This window comes from Perissodus microlepis, chromosome 7 (genome assembly GCF_051167445.1).
Source record: "Perissodus microlepis isolate ML-2025 ecotype Zambia chromosome 7, ASM5116744v1, whole genome shotgun sequence".
Taxonomy (NCBI): domain Eukaryota; kingdom Metazoa; phylum Chordata; class Actinopteri; order Cichliformes; family Cichlidae; genus Perissodus; species Perissodus microlepis.
The window spans coordinates 61,011,001-61,034,691 of record NC_140467.1 but is presented as its reverse complement, the minus strand read 5'-3'; the positions used below and the strand labels follow the sequence as shown (position 1 = coordinate 61,034,691).

The 23,691-nt window shown below is 42.0% G+C and overlaps 3 protein-coding genes across 5 annotated transcripts in view; all 3 read right to left on the bottom strand.

The window, feature by feature from the left end:
- Window positions 1–1,108: 1,108 nt before the first annotated feature.
- LOC146384447 (mitochondrial inner membrane m-AAA protease component AFG3L1-like) lies at window positions 1,109–11,314 on the bottom strand. The gene is made up of 16 exons (XM_084936406.1): window positions 11,039–11,314; window positions 9,437–9,521; window positions 8,767–8,840; window positions 8,355–8,504; window positions 6,752–6,823; window positions 5,914–6,038; window positions 5,493–5,760; window positions 4,471–4,608; window positions 4,227–4,380; window positions 4,036–4,143; window positions 3,583–3,708; window positions 3,362–3,472; window positions 3,118–3,233; window positions 2,794–2,994; window positions 2,500–2,694; window positions 1,109–2,336 (listed from the first exon to the last, which is right to left on the bottom strand). The coding sequence occupies exons 1-16, from the start codon at window positions 11,168–11,170 to the stop codon at window positions 2,109–2,111; spliced, it is 2,283 nt and encodes a 760-aa protein (XP_084792532.1). The 5' UTR covers window positions 11,171–11,314; the 3' UTR covers window positions 1,109–2,108.
- Window positions 11,315–11,487: 173 nt separating this feature from the next.
- On the bottom strand, window positions 11,488–14,668 carry LOC146384446 (5-hydroxyisourate hydrolase-like). The gene is made up of 3 exons (XM_084936398.1): window positions 14,538–14,668; window positions 14,179–14,314; window positions 11,488–13,717 (listed from the first exon to the last, which is right to left on the bottom strand). Exons 1-3 carry the CDS (start codon window positions 14,663–14,665, stop codon window positions 13,628–13,630), a joined length of 354 nt encoding a protein of 117 aa, XP_084792524.1. The 5' UTR covers window positions 14,666–14,668; the 3' UTR covers window positions 11,488–13,627.
- A 3,160-nt stretch (window positions 14,669–17,828) lies between these two features.
- The window catches only part of LOC146384445 (RNA-binding protein Raly-like), a 71,381-nt gene continuing 65,518 nt past the window's right edge, over window positions 17,829–23,691 (bottom strand). For 2 of the 3 annotated variants that reach the window (XM_084936397.1, XM_084936395.1), the window contains one exon: window positions 17,829–23,444. The gene's annotated coding sequence lies outside the window, so the exon portion shown is untranslated. The remainder of the gene's footprint in view (window positions 23,445–23,691) is intronic. The other variant, XM_084936396.1, reaches the window with a different exon arrangement.

Sequence of the window (23,691 nt, the reverse complement as noted above, 5' to 3'; positions counted from 1 at the left end):
ACAAAGTCCTGACTGATCAGACTCACATCTTAAAGACCTCAGAGCGCCTCATTATCAGGACCGAGCACGTCGCTCTCACACTGCAGGCTTACATTACACTACACTCTTCGAGTTTTTAAAAGTAGGATGGGAGGCAGAGCCTTCAGCTGTCCCACTTTGGGTTTGGATGACAGACACTCAACTCTACTTTTAAGATTAGGCTTAGAATATTCGTCTGTGACAGAGAGTAGTTAGGGCTGATCAGGTGACCCTGAATCATCTCCTAGCTACACACCTCCACTGGCTCCCAGTGAAAGCCCGTATGTCCTATAAAATCCTCCTCACATGCCAATCCCTTCATGCTCTTGCTCCCCACGCTGGACTCTACCTTCCTCAGTACAAATGCTCACTCTCCATCAAGCACTCCAGACAGCGGTCCTTTGGGAGCAGGGCTTTCACTCTGAAACATGCTCCCCTCTGAGATCTGTGATCCTCCATCTCAAAAAGCAGCTGAAATGTCACATGCTCACTGAAGCCTTTTTTCTGTGTCTAAAGAAACCTCGGGTACTTTGAAGGGTGCTCTATAAATCGAAGTTATGATTCTTGTTACTACTCTACAACATTATTATTGGTTATTATTGCAATAGGCTCAGTACTTCTTATCCACTCCCCATGTGTTTATATACAAGGCTGCCTTTCCGTATGCCCGACACCGGCGGGTTCTTCCTCGCTGGAGCTGTACGAGTTCCCCCTCTAACATTGTAGGGGCTCCAAATTCCAATATAAAGCTTATTAATAACCTGAAAATCCATCTTAAAAATGAAAAATCAGTTTACACAAATCAGGACATGAAGTATCTATCTCCTGTGCTGGGAGACTTCCAGGAGGCGCTCGTCTCATTTGGATGCTAACAGGCTTCAAAGTATTCGTTAGCGAGATAAGTTTAATTCGTTTCAGTCCCTTCAGGGATGCTGCTGATGAAAATTTAAAACATAAAATAAGACGAGCCTTTAACTCTGAGGGGAACGACTCGCGTTGGGGCTGAAATGCGACGCCTGCAGCCATCACTGACGGTCTGTGTTTCAGTATTTTAGGGGGATTTTTACTTTAAATCAGCATAACTTACGCGAAATATTTCATTTTTTATTTTCTGTTAACATCACACAAAAATCAATATGATCAAAACGTTTGTACAAAAAGAAATCCGAAGTGACGGATGCTGCTGAGGTGTTTCGGTCCGACGACTCTTCGTGTCAGTATGAAGAGTAACTGCTGTCCACAAAAAGAAAAGATTAAAAACGATCCAGTGTTTTTAGTCTGGACACACAGAAAATAATCCTCCTCATTATCAGCAAGGCATCGGTCAGGAAGGGGTCTCCCCTTTAGAAGAATAAATAAAGGAAGACTCAGTCTGTATGCACCGTTTAAATGCGCATCGTGTACATTCTAGCCTCCTGTTTGAGTCTTAAAGGCATTCTGGAGCAAATTCCTGCCCAGATGTTGGAAAGAAGAAACCTCTGGACAAATTCTACAAGCAGAGACTGACCAGAGACTGGTGGATCTGAGGAGGAGGTATCTGAGGTGCTCCCAACATTGCCCGTTTGCCCACTTCCTTACTTTAATACTTTAGCATCTAATTAAAATCAAATCCGCGTGGACGTGATGCCAGTGCAGAATATCAATGCAGTTATATATTAAAATACAATTTTTAACAAGTAGTAGGAAATTATAACCACCAACCTTCATATCAGTTATACAGGTCACCAACTATTTACATTTTAAAGACAGAGCACTAACGAGCAGTGCAGCTGTCTCAGATTGTGCGGTATTGATCCTCTGCAGGACGGACAAGTAAAGTTAAAGTTGACTGAATAAAAAGTACAATTTTATTGAAATCTGTGAAATCACCTGGTGAAATCTTGTATTTTTATGTTTAAGTTCATGAACGTGCACATGTTAATTTCACCTTATCTTAAACGTGTTAAACTAGAAAGTTTCTTGAAGGTAGAACAAATCGGGGTGAATGGCCACGTGCTCTTCCTAAACCCAGTACCTCCCCCAGACCTCCCAGACTCTGTCAGACCTTTTTTTTTTTTTGCAGCTGGTACGTGTTGGGTGTTTTTTGGACTCTACATGGCCTGCCGTTTGTCCTGAGTTGAATTTTTGTCTTCCGCCTCCCCTCCTCTCTCCTGGTTCCAGTCTCGGAGGCCCTGCGGCAGGCTCGTGTCCTCCTCGAAGCTGCCGGTCCCCTCCACAAACTCCTCATACGTTGACTTCTCCTCAAACGGCCGAGGGCCCAGCAGCTCCAGCATGTCAGCCTTGTTCAACACCTCCCTTTCTAGCAGGCGCTTCCCCACCTGAGGATCACAGCAGAGGTGGAGCTTAACTGGTTTGTTTCAGACAGAGGATGAACTGAAGCCCAGATGTGGGGCTCATCCTTATTTGAACTATGAATCATGGAAAGAATACTCAGCGTTTATCTGAGGTTATGTTGTGTTTTTGCGTATTAGACAGTCTCACCAGCTCCACCAGGTCCTTCTTGTCCTGGATGAGCTGCAGGGTGCGCTCGTACGCTCGATTTACCAGCTCTCTGACCTCCTCGTCAATGATCTCCGCTGTCGCCTCACTGTACGGCTTCTCCATGACTACCTCGCCCTGTCGGGGGAGGTCAAACGACACCTGTCCCACCTTCTCGCTCATCCCAAACTGCACCACCTGCAAATCAGGGTGCAGAGCGATGCGTCACGGCACAAACAGCACTCTTCTGCTGGTGGGAATCAAACAGGGAGTGTGTTTTTAGTCACATGTGCGTACCTGAGCGTAGGCAGACTGCGTGACCTTCTTCAGGTCGTCCTGAGCTCCGGTGGTGATCCGTCCGAAGAAAACCTGCTCAGCCACACGCCCTCCCAGCATCATGCACATCCTGTCGAACAGCTGCTCTTTGGTGTACAGGTACTGTTCTCTAGGCAGGTACTGAGCGTAACCCAGACCCTTCCCCCGCGGGATGATCGACACCTGGATACAAACCATGTGTGGTTAACCCACAGCTCCCATCTACACCTGTAACTGGTGGAGATTTACAGAGCAGCTGGAGTCATAACAGAAACGACACAGCCCAAGCACGGACAGAGCTCCTACCTTGAGCAGAGGGTCAGCGTGCTGCAGGAACCACCCGACGATGGCGTGACCGGCCTCGTGATAGGCGACGGTCTTCTTTTCTGTGGGCTGCAGGACTTGAGTCTTCTTCTCCAGACCTGAAAGCAAACAACCCGGGAGTCAGACTGTAAGGACGTCAGATACAAACTGTCCTGTTTACCACACAAAGACCATTACAAGAAACAACCGTACACAGCCGTCACATACTAGGTGATGTCACACTCACCTCCAATGACCCGGTCGAGGGCTTGTTCAAAGTGTTTGGTGTTGACGGATGGGTTCAGGTGCCTGGCTGCGATCAGAGCTGCTTCGTTGCAGACACTAGCGATGTCAGCTCCTGATTCATTCAAACGGGAAAAAACAGTCATCAAATATAATGATTCAAAATAAAAACATTTTTGCGATAGTGCCGTTACATTGTTGTTATTCGATCCAACTGTTACAAACCAGTGAATCCCGGTGTGGAAGCTGCCATCTTCCTTGAAAGACCGTCTTTGTCCAGATTGGGATCCAGTTTGATTGGTCGCAGGTGGACTTTAAAGATGGACGCCCTGCCTTTGATGTCCGGCGGACCTGACAGAAGACAGGAGAGAATTCTTCCTCTGCATTCCAACTAAAACTTATTCTGCGGAGCTTCAACATGAGCATGATTTTACAGGGCACCGCATGCGTCCTCCAGCAGGCTGATCACATTGGAAAACCCAGATATCCCTCGTAGGTACATTTCGCTGCCATGTTTACACTTAATCAGGTTTCTAAATGGCATGTTTGGAGAATGCAAACAGCAAATCAACACCTCACACCAACTGGCAGCACTGTGGTTAGCGGGAGAATGATTTGGGCACATTCCAATACTTTAAGATGTGGAGACTGCAGTAAGGCAGTAAAGACTCTGCTTACCTATGTAGATCTGTCTGTCGAAGCGTCCCGGCCTCAGCAGAGCAGGATCCAGGATGTCCGGTCTGTTAGTTCCAGCCAGGACCACCACATTCGTGGCGGTGTTAAAACCTGTAGAAAAAGATGAAGACACTTAAATCTAATGGGGGGCTGGGGGGATAGTATGTTCCACTTCAAAAATGCAGATTGCCTACCATCCATCTCCACCAGCAGCTGGTTCAGGGTGTTCTCCTGCTCACTCTGACCCCCAAAGTTCCCCCCTCCTCTCTTCCTCCCCACTGCGTCGATCTCATCAATGAAGAGGATGCAGGGGGCATTCTTCCTCGCCATGGCAAACATGTCCCTCACCTTCATGAGGAGAGAGAACAGTCAAACATTCAGTGTCTGAACAGAGTCATCTCAGATGGTCCAGGATCTGCTCCGGGTTCATTCACTTACTCGGGCCGGACCGACGCCCACAAACATCTCGAGGAACTCGGAGCCGTTGACGGTGATGAAGGGGACGTTGGCCTCTCCAGCTGTAGCTTTGGCCAGCAGAGTCTTTCCCGTACCAGGAGGTCCGGACAGCACGGCTCCCTGAGATAGAAACGGCATCAGTTAAAAGTGATTGAGAGCAGTTCACATCCAAGACAAACTGTCCCTCAAAAAACGGCACTAATTTATAAATGCCTCGTCTTTAGCCTGTATCTTTACGAATAATGACTGATTTCATTTCAGGTTTCGTTTTTGGATTTTTCTTTTTGGATCCTACTACAGGATTAAAACTGTTAAGAGTCCAGAATTTCCAACACACAGCAGGGAAAACAGCTCAGTGTTTTTACACTAATAATGTGCTCGAATAAAAGGTACTTTATCTTCAGAATGGAACAAAACTTAATGAAATGGACTACAGTAAAAGCTTTATTAATAAAATGTGCAGCAGGGACTCATCAATGTGAAATAAACTCTTCATAAGCATTTCTACACATATCTGAGCAAAGCCATGCAGACACAAACAAGACTGTAAGCAAAGACATAAATAAAACAGATGATCAAATGCAGTCAAAGTAAGTTATTGGTATCGCAGAAACTAGGGGTGGGAGATCTATTGCATACACTTGATGTATCGAGAGGTTAAAACGACTTTATTGTAACCATCAAATAAAGGCTGCCGTGGAAATATTAAGTTGTCTAGACCTAATTCACTGAGAGTTTTTTTTCTCAAACACGCTGCAAATGCATCATTAATGGCCCCTCCCAACCGGAAAATTTCCTACCCAGAACACTGCGCTGAGCATGCATGTTTATATACTACCAGATATAAACAGGGAAAATATGGCGATAGTGGGAGTTTCACAGGGAGGATGTCAAACAAAATATTTTCCAAAACATGCTGTAAAACTCGTGCTGCAAAAGGCAGCAGTACCACAAAATTATTCCACCAGATGAAAAGTCCTCGTCTGCAAAACAAGGATTTTTACTTTGGGGATCTTAGCTCCGAGGTCCTGGTACTGCTGCGGGTTCTTCAGGAAGTTCACAAACTCCATTATCTCCAGCTTGGCCTCCTCACAACCAGCCACATCCTTGAACTTCACTTCGATGTTGTCCTTCATCATCTTGGCTGTTGACTCGCTCATGCTAAATGGATTCCTACCACCTCCAGCGCCTCCTCCCATTGGTCCCCGCCGCAGCGTGAAGAGCAGGAAGCCAATCAGCAGCACGGTCGGGATCATGCTCAACAGGAAAGAGCTGAAGGAAGAAAAAGCAGCGTTAGGAAAGCTACTTTTTCACAAATGTTATTATAGAAACTGAGGTTGTTAGGCCCTTTTTAATAAAGATTTTACCCCTGATTAAAGCCTCTGGCTGACATAATGCATGCTGCGTTTGTGTGTCCAAACCCACCCATCACTCTCAGAGCTGTAGATGACGGCAGGTTGGTGCGTTGACTCCATTCCGAGTTCCAGAACTGCCGTCTTGAGGTTTCTCTCAAATGTGTCGACGCTGCCGATGTTGAACCAGACGTAACTCTGAGGGACAAACAACATCATGCATCATTCAACTAGAGAAAGGTAGCCTGAACTGTGCGACTTACCTGTTCCTAGGCCATTTGTGTTTTTAATCTATGCAAAATAAAAATAGTCTTTGTGCAACTTTGACATTTTTAATGAGTAAAAAACCTCAGGGAATGTCTGACAGAGTAATTAATATTGACTTGTACTGTATGTAGCAGCACCTCAACTGTGACACTTTTTATACATCTGAAGATTCCACTTTAAGCCCAAATCATCAGCCTTTCCACTGTGCTGTCAGTTAGTATGAGGCTTTTGTGTGACTATGCTCTGTTCAGTTTCCTCCAAATGTGCCAAACATCTCCACTTTGGTCTACACTGGACGGTCGGATGATGGGGCGAATTTGATGGTTGTTTTCACATGACTACTAATGGTCAATGGTTACTCTGGTTACATTTGTTTTACTTTTTAAACTTCTCTAGCTGCCCAAACTCTTTCAGGCTTTCTCTAAATGTACATAACACCCAGATTGTGCCTTTAAAAAAAATCCTTAAACAAGAAACTTTTAGTTTTTTAATGTAAACATGTAAAGAAATTTAACTGAATTTGGTTAATTAAACAAATTAATTAACTGACCACAAGCAATACTTTGAAGAGCCACTAGGGGTTGTGACAGCTGGATAAAAATCAATTTCAAAATCAGTTTGAGCATTGGTTTGCTTTGCCTTACCGCATCAGTGTCGGCTCCCGGCACCAGAATGACTCTGACGTACTGCTTGTTGACGACCTCCAGTCGATCCACCTGGAAAGAGCATGAAACTGTTAACCTGCAGAAACATTAGTACAGGGCTCCAGAGTGCGACCAATTTGGACGCAAATGTGACCACATTTTTCAATGGTGCGACCAAAATAAGAACTCTGAAAGTCTGAAAGTCTCCGTGTGGTCAACAACAGACACACATTATGCCCATATCGTGGTCTAAACCAATCAGAGATAGTCAAGGGCGGGACCTGTCTGATTGGCCATGGTCCAGATATTACTGTGGTCCTTCGTGTGTACGTTTGAAAGTGAAGGCAGATAGAGAGAGGTGAGTAGTTTGAATAAAGCGATATCGATTCATTAAATCCTGAATCGATTTTTAAATATAAATGTATTTTGCCAGAAACTCAGGTTAAAGCTCACAAAACTATTTCAACAACTACCAAACAGTAAATGAGAGCAGGTAACAGATTCCACACAAAGACGTAAACACAGCGGACCCGACGCATCAGAATCAGCTTTCTTTTTCTCGGCTTTCTCACCCGACGGCACGTACACGGACACGCCGTCGTGGCCGAAAGCCGACAGCTCACTGATTCTGATGCGTCGGGTCCGCGCTTTGTGTTAACGTCTTTTTTGCGCTCGATTCTGAGCTGCAGGTTTTGTCTCTCTCCAACCAAAATTCACTGAACCAGCAGCAAAAGAAGATCAAAACTACGCTTCACATTTGATAAATGTCATCATTAATTCCCTCTTACTTTGCTGTTTTGCTCCCACCACGATAGAAATCACAATTCATGCACAGCTCTCTCTCTCTTTACTTCAAGAACAGTTTCCCGTCTCAAATCTCTGTTTTCTGCATTATTCACTTGCTTATTACCCACCAGTCTACCGTTGTTTGCAGCGCTGTCGGCCGCTGTCTTTCTTTCTTTTCTTTTCTTTTTTTTTACTTAAATGACCTCGGACAAGAAAGCCTAATTTCTGCTGTTCAACACTAAAGAAATTTAAACTTTTTAAAATTATGCAAAATTGCAGAATATTTTTAAGGTCATCTGCTATAAAAAGCCCAGCCAGGAAAATCTCCTTCATGTTTTTCTGTGTTTTATTCTCAGTTACTTTGTCACAAAGGCATCTGCTGTGATGCTCACACCTCTGATGAAGTCTCACAAGTGTCAGTACTGATAAATGATCAGAATTATAATATTTCTGATATTAAGCCACCTTTTCATTTCATCACACAGACAGAGGATTGGAGGCAATGTTTGAGTTTGAGCGCCGAGTCACCTTACAAAGATGCACTCTGATAATAGGGGTTCACCAAATTCAACTTGACTCTCAAACTTAACTTAAACTCTGCTTTGGATTGAACGGGCCAGTGTTTACTGAAATGTAATTACAGCATTCTGTGTGTTTTGCTATTTTTGCAATCTGTGGGCACTGTGTGAACACTTGGTTAAAGGGACGGGAGTAAAAACAGCTTCCTTCATGTGGGTGGCTGGTTACCATGTCATCTGTCAGCAACCACTACAATCAGGACTAAATATCCCTGCAGTCTGGGAGCAAACATCCTCACCTTGCCTCTGCCCAGGTAGCTGTGGACAAAGTCCTTCCAGCTGATCTCTCTGCCGGTGTCTCTGAAGCAGAAATACAGCAGAGCCGAGCTCAGTCCGGCCACCGTGATCGCCACGTAACGGAAATCCTTCTCATCCCAGGGGAAGTCGCCCTGCAGACCAACACAGGAGGAAAGTTACCTGCAGGTTATTATTTGTTAATGCGATGGCACGCTAATGACAGAGGAAAGGATGATGCTGATTTGAGGAAAAATTGGTCAGCTACAAGAAATAAGAGATGAGTAAGAACAGCGTTGGGCTGCTCGCCCCTTACATAAAATAAATATATTGAAAAACTGAGGCTGTATTCATAATTCTGTTACACTTATTTTGTAAAATAAAAACTGAATGGTTCTTTCAATGTTTACGACATACCTTCTGCATTCGCCTCCACCAGTCCTTTCCTCCTCCTCTCTTCCCTCCTTCTCCGGTTGGTCCTTTTTTTCCATCTGAAATTCAGAAATGTCATTTTAGCTACAGTTCCTTTTCTAGTTTCTCAGTTTTTATCCATGAAATATCAGGATATTCTTTTCTAAACTGGATTACTTATTTCAGTTTGACATGCATTTGATCTGAAGTTACAGCCCCATCCCTGCTCCTGTGATCACCGCTCACTGGCTCAAGTCGAGGACGCTACTCAGGTAAATTTTTGGGGTTTTTTCATATTAAAAAAAAATTCTGATGGCCACCAAACACATTTTGGCCTTGCAAAGGAAAATGACCAGCAGGGGGTGCTGGAGTTGATTCCAGCTGTCATAAGGCAAGAGGCAGGGTACACCTGTACAGGTCATCAACCTGTCACAGGGCTGACACCGGTTTGCGTGAGTCTCGAGAAGCTGATTCCTCATATTGAACATCAGCATTTGAAATGTCTAATTTAAAATGCGTTATACCACCAGTGTATTTAGCCATTTAGTTTTGTTTTTCACATTCTTGGTAATAAAAATTGTGAATAACTATTCACAATAATATCAAATGAAACAAACTTTGTGAGTTTTTTTAAATAGTTATTGATGTTTGAGAAAAACAGAAAAGCAGATCTCACCTTTGGGCTCTGTGGCGTAGAGTCGTCGCTGAGCTAACTGGAATCTGCGACAGGACAGGAAGTTAGCTGGAGTCCGAGTTATGTTCTGAAAAAGACCACACAGTCACCGCTGGTACACTGGACACCATCTACAAACAACAACCTGCTGAAGAATGGCTTTTAGCAACTATAAACCTCTAATCAGTGGAGGTCACATTCATTCAGTGGGTCCATCCTTGACTCATTAGGGAATGAGTCAAGGACAAATACTATATATCTGTATTATATATTATAGCTAACTAAAACATTCCTGGTTCTTGGTGAGAAAATGTTTTACAATGCTTTACAACCAACATTCAGTATGCAGAAGGGTATCTCTGAACGCACAACATGTTGAAGCCGCGGCAACAGAAGACCACACCAGGTGCCACTCCTGTCATCTAACAATAGGAAACTAAGGCTGTAATTTGGGATTTACGGGGTGGCTTAAGTGGTAGAGCAGATCACCTTCTGATTGGAAGGTTGGTGGTTCGATCCTTGTCTTCAGTCTGCTTTCCAAATATCCTTGGGAAAGATACTAACCCCAAGTTGCCCTCAGATTCGTTCATCAGAGTGTGAATGTGTGTGAATGTTTATTAGTTTGCACTTGAGTTTAGAAATGCTTGTGTGAATGAGGCATGTTGTATATATAGTTGCTTTGAGTACTCCAGGAGAGTAGAAATAAGTATATAAGAATCAGACCATTTAATTCACACAGGCTCAGCAAAACTGGATAACAGAAGACTACAAAAATGTTGGCTGGCCCGATGAGCCACGGTTTCTGCTGTGACATTCAGACGGTAGGGCCAGAATCTAATTCAAACAACATGAAAGCTTGGATCTATCCTCGCCTGTATCAATGACTCAGGCTGCTGGTGGAGTAACAGAGTGGAGAATATGTTGTTGGCAGACTTTGGGTACCAACTTAACAACTTTGCCTGAGTATTGCTGCTGACCATATCATCGCTTTATGACCACCGTGTAGTCATCTTCTCACGGCTGTTTCCAAGCAGGAAAATGCACCACGTCACGAAACTCAAACCATCTCATGCTAATTTCTTAAGCTCACCCGGGAGGTCTAACCCAGTGGCAGCAAGATGTACCGAATGAAGTGCCCGTGAGCGAATAAAATGTTAAACTCATGAGGTTTTTCTTTTCTTTTCTCTCTCCTGCATAGTAAGGCAATTGAGCTCACAAGCGCTGATTGTTGCCCCTCCACAGGCTTCCAGAAGTTGGCCAATTAGAAGACATTGAGCTCATATGACGTTTAGCTGCTGAAATGGCTTTTCTCAGGGGCTAACAAAAAAGGTACAAGTATAAGATAAATATGACTTCACGATGAAAGCTTGAACTAATTTGCTTTTAAGCAAAAAAAGAAAAACTTTAAACAATTGTTTCAACTAAACTTGGCAGGCAGTCGTCCTCGCTAGTAGCTACTCATGCCTCGTGTTTATTTAGTTAATTCAATTTCTAAAACACACAGAAAGGAAACTTGCGTTGACTAAGTCTCTGGTGGATTTTTATATTTCTGTAAAAAAAATGATAATTTTAAAAACTCTTTCGCAGACACCTTCCGTCACTTACCGGACCGGTGGAGTTTGTGTATCCGGCTCTGAAGAGCTGTCCTGCGGTCACAGCTGAGAGCCTGGCCCGGGTTCCTCCAGCACGACAGAGAGGCAGAGCGGCCGCCGAGAGAAGCCTCAGTAGCTGAGACATCCCCGCTGTGCCGCGTGCCCAGATTTTCAGGCCACAAAACACAACTTTTTTATTTAGTTGGTCTTACTTCTGTCCCTTGGATCCTTCATGTAACGCCTGCAAGTGTTATTAAGTAACAGCGTGAGATGTCAACCGGAGGATGATGTAAAGGCCCTTGAGGCTTCCCATAAAATGCCTGTCAGAAATTGTTACTGAAGGAAATATATTTAGCAATAATGAAATAGTCATATTCCTCATTTTCAAATGTATTACAGCAATATTACTATTTTGAATTTATTCAACAAAATCACATTTATTTATGTTAAATATAAATTTATTACAATCAGGCATCATACAGGTCCTCATAGCACAGCCTGTCACTTATTGGCTTAGAGAGAAAGCCTGGCTCGAGTGCTGTTACCAAAACATGCAATGACTTCGCTTCTTTCCTCATAACATTCATTAATACAGTCCCGATCAAAGGTTTAGGACCACATGCCTTTAAAAAGCCAAAATGTGGATTCATTGTCATTTTGTGTCAGGTAGTCACACTGTCATGAGTCATGACTGATGGCAAAGGAGAAAGAAACGTTCCCTTTTTGAATGTGGTCGGCTTGTTGAACTGCATAAGCGGGGTCTTTTGCAGCGCGCTATAGCTGCTGAGGTGGGACGCAGTAAGACAGTCATTTGCAATTTCTTAAATGATCCTGGGGGTTATGGAACAAAAAAATCAAGTGGAAGACCCAAAATTTCACCAGCACTGAGCCGGAGGATCCAATTGGCTGTCCGTGAAGACAGTGGACGATCCTCGATCTAAATTAAGGCCGTTATTGATGCTGACTGCATCCCCATAACCACCAGACGGCATCTGAGGCTGAAGGGCTTCAAAAACAAAAATGTCTTCAAAGGTGTGGTCTCCTTGAACGCCACGTTTGGACTTTTCAAGAGAGCACCAAACATGGGACACTGAAAGGTGGAAGAAAGTTTTATTCACTGATAAGAAGAAATTTAACCTTGATGGTCCTGATGGCAGATGTTTTCTACGCGCAGCGGTGGAGGGGGCACCATAGTGGTCTGGGGTGCTTTTACTTTCAGTGGAACAATGGAACTTCAGGAGATGCAGGGGCGTCAAACGGCTGCTGGGTATGTCCAGATGTTGCAGAGACCATCCCTCATGACTGAGGGCCCTCGTCTGTGTGGTAACGATTGGGTTTTTCAACAGGACAATGCGCCAGTACACAATGCCTGCAGAACAAGGGACACTTCCAGGAGAATAACATCACTGTTTTGGACCATCCTGCTTGTTCCCCTGATCTAAATCCAACTGAGAACCTTTGGGGAAGGATGGCAAGGGAAGTTCACAAAAATGGACAACAGTTCCAGACAGTAGATGCCCTTCGTGTGGCCGTCATCACCACTTGGAAAAATGTTCCCAATCACCTCATGGAAATGTTTGCAACAAGCATGCCGCAATGAATTATTGAAGTGATCAACAACAACAGTGTCGCTATTTATTACTGAGTTCATGTTTGGAACCCGTTTACAGGGTTTTTTTGGTGGTGTGGTCCTAAACCTTTGATCAGCTGTAAAACAGCCTGTTTCAGTTTAAGCATTGTTTCAATAAATTGCAGGCTCAAAAAATGTTTGATCTCTCTCCCATTTCTTCTTATTGCATGTTGAAGCTCTACTTGGAACCTTGTTAAGAGCCAGCCATGCAAAATAAGATTTATTTGCCATTTTTCAAGTTGTCTTAGACTTTTGATCGAGACTGTGTTACATAAAAATTCTGTTCAATTTAACATTCAGTAAATTATATATATTTTAATTTTAAATCAATCTAAATAAAATGTTTGGTCACTTTAAGCAAAAAGCTGTGCTTCTGTTAATTTGAAAAAAGTGTTAAGTTTCAGTTGCAACTAACTATTAATTGATCTTGTTATTCAAAGTGTTAATAAGTTACTGTTCGGTATATTAAATATTAGAAAAAGGGACAAATATTGCTCTTTAGCCACTGATTTTAAGAAAAGCAGCAAATACAAAGAAAAAACTAAAGCCAGCAAATGTTTTGTTTGCCTTCTTTTAAAATAATTTCAAATTATTGCCTAATAGAAATGGATTTTTCGCTATACTAAAGGAACACTTAAAGAATAATAATAAAAAGAGCAAGTGTGTGTGTACTATTGCTTTAAACATTATTCATGGAGATATTAAAGATAAAGAAAAATTAAATTCATTCATGTCACACAATAAGAAGAAGTGGGACACCCGCAGAGAATCATCAGGTATTTGTACAGAGTGGCAAGTGACCTATAATGCAGACTGTAATGGAGGTTTTAATGTTGTTTTTGATTGGTGTAAATACACTCATGAAGTGAAACTCAACAAATAACAAATGTAGCACACAATAACACCTGAGTAAAATATAAAAGAAGAGAAACCTAAGTCATGAATCTATAAAACAGCATCTCTCTGCAGCTTTCAGCTTCCTCTGTAAGTGCTGTAGGAGAAGCGACTCATCAGTAGAGGGATGTGAAACCTCTGCTCCGGCTCACTGATGGTGAACACAACCTGGAAACACACAAACGCACACACAAATGATTACAGCAAGATGAAAAATGCCTTTTAATGTTTGATACAAAAACGATTTCAACAAAAACATTGGTTGTTGTAGACCCCACTGTCTTTGATGTCACAGTTTTTATTGGACATGAAGATGTGAATAATGCTGTGACATTGTTACAAACACTTTGTTGAAGTAAGTAAGAATGTTTTTAAAACTTCATTTAAATTTTCCTGTTGCTCATTTGTCGATAATGACATTTGTGTGTTTTAGGAGATTTGGCGACCCCTTGTGGTGAACAAACTAACTGCTACCAAACTGTTTCTGTTCCCAAATAAATGTGTTGTCTCTACATCTTGTCCTACCCGTGACACTTATAAGGATCTATTCACATGTGTGGGTTACTATATACCTAAATCAGACCAGTTTACTTCTTTCAAATATAGGATAGTGACACCTCATGACCCACCTCCACATAGGGGTAGAAAGAGGGCTGACCAAGGCCTTCCCAGTATGAACCCGTCTCAAAGCGGAGCTTGTACATGCCAGGAGTGAAAGTTTCTTGGTTGATGAGTCCTGGGCAGCGGCCATCTTGGTTTGTTGTCCTAAAAGTTAATAATTAATAAATTATTAATTAGTTCTATGTGCAGGTTTTTGTCAGCTCACCTGGAAGAAAAGCTCTTCCCTGATTTCTTTAGTTGTCAAAAGAAATCCCCCACCCCCCCATTTTTGGCCTTTTCAGTTTTTGATTTTATCAGGCTTCAGGCTTTGAATAATAAACACGTTAACAGGAGATTAAGCTACGTGTAAGAATGTATGAAAGCCTACCCGACACTCAGCATGGCCCAGATCATCAGCTTGGAGTCCAGTCGGTGCAGGCTGAGGGCCATCCTGGCTGCCGGGACACCGTCGGTAGCGTTCAGCACGTGAGTGGTCAGAGGGCTGGACTCCGCCATGATCTGCTGGATGGCAGGGGACAGGTCAGATTTAAATGTGGGACCTTTAGTTACAGTAATCAACGTCATGACACCATCGTATGGAAGAATGTTCAATCTGTGAGGCCGTTCTGAAGGCAAAAGGGGATCCAAGCCAGTACCCAGTAGCAAATTGTGACCAGTGAAGGTTTAGAAACAATGATTTCCCTCTTAATACCAGTCTATGGTGGTCATCTGATGCTCATCTACTTCTAACACCTCCATGTACAGCAATCACAGTCCTCTCGGCACCAAACAGGACAGAAAAAAGAGCAATGCAACAATAACCTTAAGCTTTATTAATATGGTCAATGATATTATGTCTGCTAACTAAAAAAAGAAACTATCAGGAATCCTCCTCTGTCTAACATAACTGTTTGTGTCTTGTTTTTTTTTTTAGATTAATAAAAGTACAAGGATAAAAACCTTTTTGTCTCTTCAAAACTTCTAAAAAATAGCCAGAGGTGCTTTCATGATCGCTGCCCACCACTTATGCAATAGTTTGCAAATGGTCACAGAGTGAAAGAGCAGGATTGTTAGCAGTGAGTCTCCACTTAGTGATCTGTCCGAGAGGGATTTCTGTTCAGAGACAGGTTGGCTCCCACCAGGCAATGCGCACAATCGGCTTGCGATCAGAAGCAGTTACCTCGGTCAGCCTCTGCGCGTGCAGTGATTACCAAAATTCTTTTTAAAAAAGAAAAAAGAAATCAATCACCCAGCAATCCTCCCATCTTATTTTTATAGTGTGGCTGGAGCACAAAGCAGCGTTTTCTATACTGCAGCCAGACACCAAAGGGAGATGACGATGCTTTAGCTTCACTTTTGAAAAGCTGTGACATTCTCATCTTTATTTACGGCGATTCAGACTGAATTTACACTTCAGCTCTTCGAAATCAAAGTGTTTAATGTAGCAGTCCAACGTTTGAATGTCACACCTACACTTTCTCAATATTTCCCATCTTAGCAAATGATCATAAGGACAGATTTTGCTATAGACTCTGGTCTGACACCTGCAGATTACAGCTCTGTGCTCCAAGTTTAATAAACTACTCAGAAGACAAGGATTATGATGTCATGATATTACCTGTCAGTCATGTGACCATGTATCTCATGTTTATTTTCCTCAGTGATCACTTTAATTTAAACAAAAATGACTAATATATAAGTCTTTGAAGTTTCATGTGACACCTTCTGTGTGTTAAGACACCGAGTCCATATCAAGAGGTCTCAACACAAACAATTATTGGAAACTTTCTTGAGGAATTAATGATAAATATGCTTCAAAATAGGAATAAAGAAAATTATAAGCCTAAAGAGTTCATGTATGAAGCTTACATATCATTATAAGATGACCAGAGGACACATACCACTTCTAAGTGGAGACAAGAGCAGCACATACATGCACTGGTGACACTTTAAAACACTGAAGTGCATCAGTGTGAAACAGAAACACCTCAGGCCTCATTGCTGTAGTCTATAATAGGAGAAGCCTTACCTGTGTGAGAGCTCTCCCCTCTGCTGCAGCCAGTTCATTCAGTATTCCAAACTCCTCCAACCAGCTGTGGTATCACTGCACACACCTCTCTCATACACCTACCCAGCATGCACTTTAAACAGACCCAGTCTCAAAGGTTGTCCTGATTCTAATAAATCATTAAAACCAGCCAAGAGAGTGCAGCTTTCCTTCAGTCAACAACATGTGATTCATTTAATCACTGGGATTGTTTTGCATGATTAGGCTCACTGTAATGTCAGACATCCCCTACTGTGCACCTCTGACTACGATTTCTTCTGATACCATTTGACTGGAAGAGACTGGAACAATCCCCACTGCCAGCTAGCATTTTAGTTCACAGGCAGAGATTAAATGCAGAAGCTTTAGTTGCTATTGTTACTGGCAGGTTAGGAATAACAGCTACTGGGTGAGGCATGGGTAAATTCACAAGTTTGAATACAGTGTTTACCCACATGCAACATAAAAGATGGATGTAAAGCAGGCTTTTGCAAGTGCTGTTCAATGCTGCAGGTTTTGGTATCGATCAGATGCTAATCACATACAGAGCGATATCGATGCCGATATCAATTCTTTTAGCCTATAAAGGAAAATCATGTTAGAGGATGAAGTGCGTCATGATTTACAGTATGAAATGAAATGATTCATCATCAGTTTGCAAATTCTAAATACATCTTAATGATCACAAAATCACTGTGAGATTTTTACTCTCCACAATCTTAAGTTAATACAACAAATCATAGCTTTCAACTTTCCGTGTGTTTTCAAACTGTCCTCTAAGTTCAGTACAAGCTACGATTGTCCAGGATATGCTCGCTAGCTAGCAACTTGTCAGACCCAGTTTCAATATGATATTGGTATTGTTCAATATGACCTCTAAGGTCATACTGAACTTAGAGGACAGAAACAGAGTATTGATCCTTTTGCACTAGTTTCAGCCCGATACCAATACCAGCATTGGCATTAATGCTATCGACATTTGGATCAATCCGCCCACCTCTAGCTTTTGCTTCTTTTGTTTTGAAACTGGATCTGACAAGTTGCTAGCTAGCGAGCATATCCTGCACAATCATAGCTCCTTTCACAACCACCAGAGTCTCCCCCTGCAGGACACGAAGAAGAATGCAGGTTTAAATTCCACTTCCATGATGGTTTTACCTTTCAGACCTGTCTTTGTGTCTAACATGTATGAAGGATTCATTTTTTTACATTGCTGCAGTGACTCGTCCAATGATATATGGTATATGGTATATCCTTTCATCCTCTACTATGCCTCTACTTATGCAGTTACCCTCGTTTTTCTGAAAATTTTCCATGAATCTCATTTTTAAAATTGACCTCAAGTACTCTGGTTGTTTATTAGCAGCATCAGATTCAGAGAGCAACTGGTTTTGTCCAGCTATGTTGAACAGTTTCTGATTTTAGCTGGCTAAATGGTAAAACTGATCTCCAACCAAAGTCCACCCAAACCTGACCACTCACCTCCCCTCTGAAGGGAAGACCTAATTTCCATACAGTAAACTTAAAAACAAAGGAGAGCATTTCAACATATCAAATGACTTGATATGTTGAATTACTACAGATAAAATTCAAAAACTATAAAAAAAGAATCACACCAGGTCCAAACACACCTCGTTTATGAAAAATACCTTTATTACACTCACAGTTAAATAGGTTACATTCAGCACTGAACAAACACAAAAGCACTGACAGGAGAAGCTACAGCGACGTCAAATAAAGGACTTCCAAAATGAGTCTGCGTCTGCATCCAAACGCCTTCTTATTTCTTATTAAAACATTTAGTGTCACTTTGTTTTTAAAGTCTGAAATAAGGTTTCAGTATAAAGAGCTACTACTGTACACATGATTATGTTCAAGTGTCACTTTTTAAACTGACAAATATTTAGAGCATATTTACACTGACGGTTGTTCCTTTTAAAAGGTTCAGCAACTGTTTGGTGTCTGTGCTCGCCATTAAACCAATAATAAACATTATTTCATAAAATGAAAGCCACAACAGAAACCAGCAACACTGTAGTGGGAACAACAGTAATGTGTTATATATTGAATATTTTACGTGTAACTGGTCTGTCTTATTTGGCAGTGGTGTATCAAATTGTAAAAATGGGCCATCAAATGTTCAGTAGCATGTCTTTTCAGTAGGGTCATCTATTTTTTTCTATTACCAGTTGAGTCTTTCAAAAATTCTTATTAAGAATCAAAAAGCATCAAAAGTACAGTTTCTGTAGCTGTAGGTGTGTCTGTCACTTCTTAGGTTTCATGTATCAATCTGGTCCTTATCAGGTCTTAAAATGACTTAAACACAACCTAAGATGAACACCAACATATGACATATTACACCGTGTCATTATTTACTGATAAAAATTGAAGCCAAACTGCAGAAGCAGTGTATGTACCCTACTAAGTTGCTTTTAGGACCTAATTTAGGAGCAAAATGTTGCAGCAATGGTTTTCTGGGCAACTCGTGTCTCACATCATTGTGGAGGAACTCGTCTTTACAGCGCTGCTGTTGTTCATTCATGTTTTCAGCATTCATTCATGCACAGCTCTCTTAAACCAACCACAGCGTTTCAGTTGAGTTGAGGTCTAGACTTTGGGCCACTGCAGCACCTTGATTTTTTTTGCTTCTTCAGCCAATCTGCTGGCGATTTGCTGCTGTGTGTGGGATCATTGTCCAGTTACATGACCCAGTTTGGGCCAACCTTTAGCTGCGGGACACACGGCCGCATGTTTGACTCTAGAGCAGTTTGGTGTACAGAGGATTTCATGGTCGACTCAGTGACTGCAAGCTTCCCAAATCATCGTCCCTCCACCACCGTGCTGACAGTTGGTGTAAGGTGTTTGTGCTGATGTGCTGCTGTATATTATGAAGAAACAAAGCAAACTTAACATATGCTGCCATGTTGTTTTTAGAGGGAAGAAGTAGCCTCCTAGGAACCCTTCATAGTCACACTTGTTCAGTCTTTTTTTAATTGATCTGACTTTGGGGTAAATTTGCTGGAATATTTCCTCCTGAGAAGTCTGGCAGCTGTCTTGAATGTTTTCCACTTTCTCGCTGTGGAATGATGCTGTGCTTTCTTTTTACCAGGACTGTAAGTTAAACTTAACTTTTTCATTCAGCTAGATATCTTAGCAAACATGAACCCAACAGTTTTAGTTCACGTGAAGCATATTGTTACCCACACCTGCCAAATTAATCCATGAAATAAACTGAACTCGAACTGTCAGTTTATTTAACCCAAGCTAAACTGAAACAAGCACATGAAACCAACTATCACACATGATCATAGAAAAAGTACATTTCCCTAATCGTATCTACTACATGGAGTTATTATTCAAAGCTAATGCTCATTTCAGGAAATTGTCTGGGCCGATATATAACTTTATAAGTGATTTCCTGAGTGGACTGAACAGTGAAATTTACCCAGAAAGTCATAAAGCCATGCTCACTGAGCCTGTACCGCAGAAGCATTATGTTGTCACACAGCTGGTTACACATAATGAAAACAGGCCTGATGAAAATAAACTGTGCGATAAGGAGCCGCCGGCTGGTGCCACACAGACTTTAATAACAGTGATGAGTCTGACATGAGAAGCAAGGTTAGGGTGATGAAACAGGCTCAAACGTTAAGGAAATAATCCAACAGGCTCATGAGTCTGCTCTTGCCTGTGTAGCCCACTAATGCAGTGTTTTCTGGCGGTGCAGAGGTGTTGGCCCAGAGGCCAAAATAAAATAATCTGCTGTGAGGAGGTATTTAGCTGCAGAACCATCAGTATGTTTTATTAAACTTTTCTATGATGTTCAGATATTGTCTAATGTGTCAACATGTGAATGTGGATGACTGGAATCAGTAAAGTGTCAATGTTGATTTTACCATCATTCTATGCTGGAAAACAGGTGAAGGCAGTGCAACATACGGTGGCCCCGAGAGGTCAAACGGACTGCAACTTAAGAAAACACCATCAATTAGAAAAACGCTGCAAAAGCACACAAAACACAATGGAAATAGGAAAAAACAGATTTCCAAAAGCACAAGGGAAGTGTTTCTGGGGAGACAATAACCCGTTGCAGGAACCAAAATATGCTAAGAATTGCACTGGGAGACACTTAAAAGAAGTTGAGGATGTATCGGTTTTGTGACAAAAGAAAAGATGAGGTAAATGTGTTAGCCTAACTATTAGCCTAAAAATCCGTCATCAGTATTATATGAATCATGATAAAACACGCCTACCAAGTTTTGGGTTCCTGCAACTGGTCCGTTAGGTCAGAGCTTCCCAAAGTGTGGCGCAGAGCCATTCCGGGGGGGGGGCAGCATGAAAAGGGGGGGGGAACAAAACGCTTGGACACTGCTAGCACGGGCGCCCACACAAACGCAAAGCAGGAGATGAAGCATTGCTGAATATGTTTCCAAACCAACTTCATTCTAAGCCAAAGACTAGAAAATATGGTGAAGCATGTCTTCCCTTTGGCTTCACCTGCACAAGTGCCAAGGTAGGTTAATTGGTTTTCCCTGCATCGGGAGCAGCACTGGGCTCTCCAAATCACGAACAAACAGTATCCCACTTTCTTGATTTTTAGTTCACAAACACTTCTTGTAATGACTAACTACAGGGAGTGCAGAATTATTAGGCAAATGAGTATTTTGTCCACTTCATCCTCTTCATGCATGTTGTCTTACTCCAAGCTGTATAGGCTCGAAAGCCTACTACCAATTAAGCATATTAGGTGATGTGCATCTCTGTAATGAGAAGGGGTGTGGTCTAATGACATCAACACCCTATATCAGGTGTGCATAATTATTAGGCAACTTCCTTTCCTTTGGCAAAATGGGTCAAAAGAAGGACTTGACGGGCTCAGAAAAGTCAAAAATAGTGAGATATCTTGCAGAGGGATGCAGCAGTCTCAAAATTGCAAAGCTTCTGAAGCGTGATCATCGAACAATCAAGCGTTTCATTCAAAATAGTCAACAGGGTCGCAAGAAGCGTGTGGAAAAACCAAGGCGCAAAATAACTGCCCATGAACTGAGAAAAGTCAAGCGTGCAGCTGCCAAGATGCCACTTGCCACCAGTTTGGCCATATTTCAGAGCTGCAACATCACTGGAGTGCCCAAAAGCACAAGGTGTGCAATACTCAGAGACACGGCCAAGGTAAGAAAGGCTGAAAGACGACCACCACTGAACAAGACACACAAGCTGAAACGTCAAGACTGGGCCAAGAAATATCTCAAGACTGATTTTTCTAAGGTTTTATGGACTGATGAAATGAGAGTGAGTCTTGATGGGCCAGATGGATGGGCCCGTGGCTGGATTGGTAAAGGGCAGAGAGCTCCAGTCCGACTCAGACGCCAGCAAGGTGGAGGTGGAGTACTGGTTTGGGCTGGTATCATCAAAGATGAGCTTGTGGGGCCTTTTCGGGTTGAGGATGGAGTCAAGCTCAACTCCCAGTCCTACTGCCAGTTTCTGGAAGACACCTTCTTCAAGCAGTGGTACAGGAAGAAGTCTGCATCCTTCAAGAAAAACGTGATTTTCATGCAGGACAATGCTCCATCACACGCGTCCAAGTACTCCACAGCGTGGCTGGCAAGAAAGGGTATAAAAGAAGAAAAACTAATGACATGGCCTCCTTGTTCACCTGATCTGAACCCCATTGAGAACCTGTGGTCCATCATCAAATGTGAGATTTACAAGGAGGGAAAACAGTACACCTCTCTGAACAGTGTCTGGGAGGCTGTGGTTGCTGCTGCACGCAATGTTGATGGTGAACAGATCAAAACACTGACAGAATCCATGGATGGCAGGCTTTTGAGTGTCCTTGCAAAGAAAGGTGGCTATATTGGTCGCTGATTTGTTTTTTTGTTTTTGAATGTCAGAAATGTATATTTGTGAATGTGGAGATGTTATATTGGTTTCATAGGTAAAAATAAATAATTGAAATGGGTATATATTTGTTTTTTGTTAAGTTGCCTAATAATTATGCACAGTAATAGTCACCTGCACACACAGATATCCCCCTAAAATAGCTAAAACTAAAAACAAACTACAAACTACTTCCAAAAACATTCAGCTTTGATATTAATGAGTTTTTTGGGTTCATTGAGAACATGGTTGTTGTTCAATAATAAAATTATTCCTCAAAAATACAACTTGCGTAATAATTCTGCACTCCTGACATTTTGGAGATGTTAGCACTTTATACAGTAAAGTTACAGCGGGATACAAATAATATCAGGCTGATCCTGCCATGATTTGACAAACAGGATCCCACAGCTGTTTATGTTTTTAAACCCATTTTGCACAGAGAGACATTTTTTTGAAAAATGTATTGATAGCAATGTTGAATATTATTACACAGGAAAAAAACAACTACACGTAAAATAATCACACCGTGACGCCTCTGCCTTTGTAAATGGAGGGACAGTAACTGCGTGTGTATGTAAGCGTGTAAAACCTGCAGATAGTCAGATTAACAGTATTTTGTCTCTATCTGCCATTCTGCAATTCATCTCATGTAAACAATAACGTGGCGCACAGCGTGACGTGAAAAAAGACACATACCTTTGACATTGCGTGACGAACTCTGTATTCCTCGTCCACACGTAAACGCAAAAAAGGAGTTTTAAAAAATCTCAGTTTTCGGTGATTCGAAACGCCGTTTACGTGTGGACGAAACAGCTGCGTTTTCAAAAATACCCGTGTAGGTGTGGACGTAGCGTAAAAGAGTTAGTAGTTTATTTTATTACTACCTGTAATTTACTGCAGATTACTTGCATTTGCTTAATTGTTTACTAAATGTTTGAGGTGTGAAATAAACCGCAATGGAGCAAAAATATGGCTGTGTGTGGTTGGACGGGGGGGAGATGTTTTTCTTGTAAAACAAAGGGGGGCCCAGCAAAAAAAGTTTGGAAACCACTGCGTTTCTGTCTCCCCAGAAACTTCCCTTGGCTTTTTTCCTATTTCTGTTTCCTTTTTCCTATTTATATTTTGTTTTTCCTATTTCCGTTGTGTTTTGTGTGCTTTTGCAGCGTTTTTCTTATTGCTGGTGTTTTCTTAAGTTGCAGTTCGTTTGGCCGCTCAGGGCCACCATAGAAACATAATAAAAATGTCAAAGATATGGGAAAAAAATCAAAAATCAGGGGTGGAGGAGAGTCAGTCCAAATGCAGGTCGTGTTGCCAGTGTCGTCTTGAAGCTTCGTCCATCCCAGCTGTTACAGATCTGAGCGTCTGCTTCTGGAAGGAAGTGAACATGAGAGGAATCTGAAGCAAGACTTCTAAGGATCTTCAGGACACAAAGAGAGAGTAAAACATGCAAAAAAACTCATAAGTTGGCATGAAATACACTTTAAGGTCAATATCAGTGGAGCCTGATGATTTTAAAGATTTGGTTTAAACTACAATAAGGTTTATGTGTCCTTCTTATCCACCAAAATGACTAATCATGAAGTGATCTAAATGACCAGCAGGGGGCGACTCCTCT

What these genes read in the sequence shown, in the direction of transcription:
- LOC146384446 (XM_084936398.1), bottom strand. Translation starts at nt 14,665, where the DNA reads ATGGCGGAGTCCAGCCCTCTGACCACTCACGTGCTGAACGCTACCGAC. An exon ending in TGGGCCATGCTGAGTGTCGG is followed by an intron (nt 14,315 to 14,537) that starts GTAGGCTTTCAT and finishes ATTAACTTTTAG; the next exon opens with GACAACAAACCAAGATGGCC. An exon ending in CTTTCTACCCCTATGTGGAG is followed by an intron (nt 13,718 to 14,178) that starts GTGGGTCATGAG and finishes GTGTGTTTCCAG; the next exon opens with GTTGTGTTCACCATCAGTGA.
- LOC146384447 (XM_084936406.1), bottom strand. Translation starts at nt 11,170, where the DNA reads ATGTCTCAGCTACTGAGGCTTCTCTCGGCGGCCGCTCTGCCTCTCTGT. An exon ending in TGGGCGTCGGTCCGGCCCGA is followed by an intron (nt 4,381 to 4,470) that starts GTAAGTGAATGA and finishes CTCCTCATGAAG; the next exon opens with GTGAGGGACATGTTTGCCAT. An exon ending in CGACAGACAGATCTACATAG is followed by an intron (nt 3,709 to 4,035) that starts GTAAGCAGAGTC and finishes GTCTTCTGTCAG; the next exon opens with GTCCGCCGGACATCAAAGGC.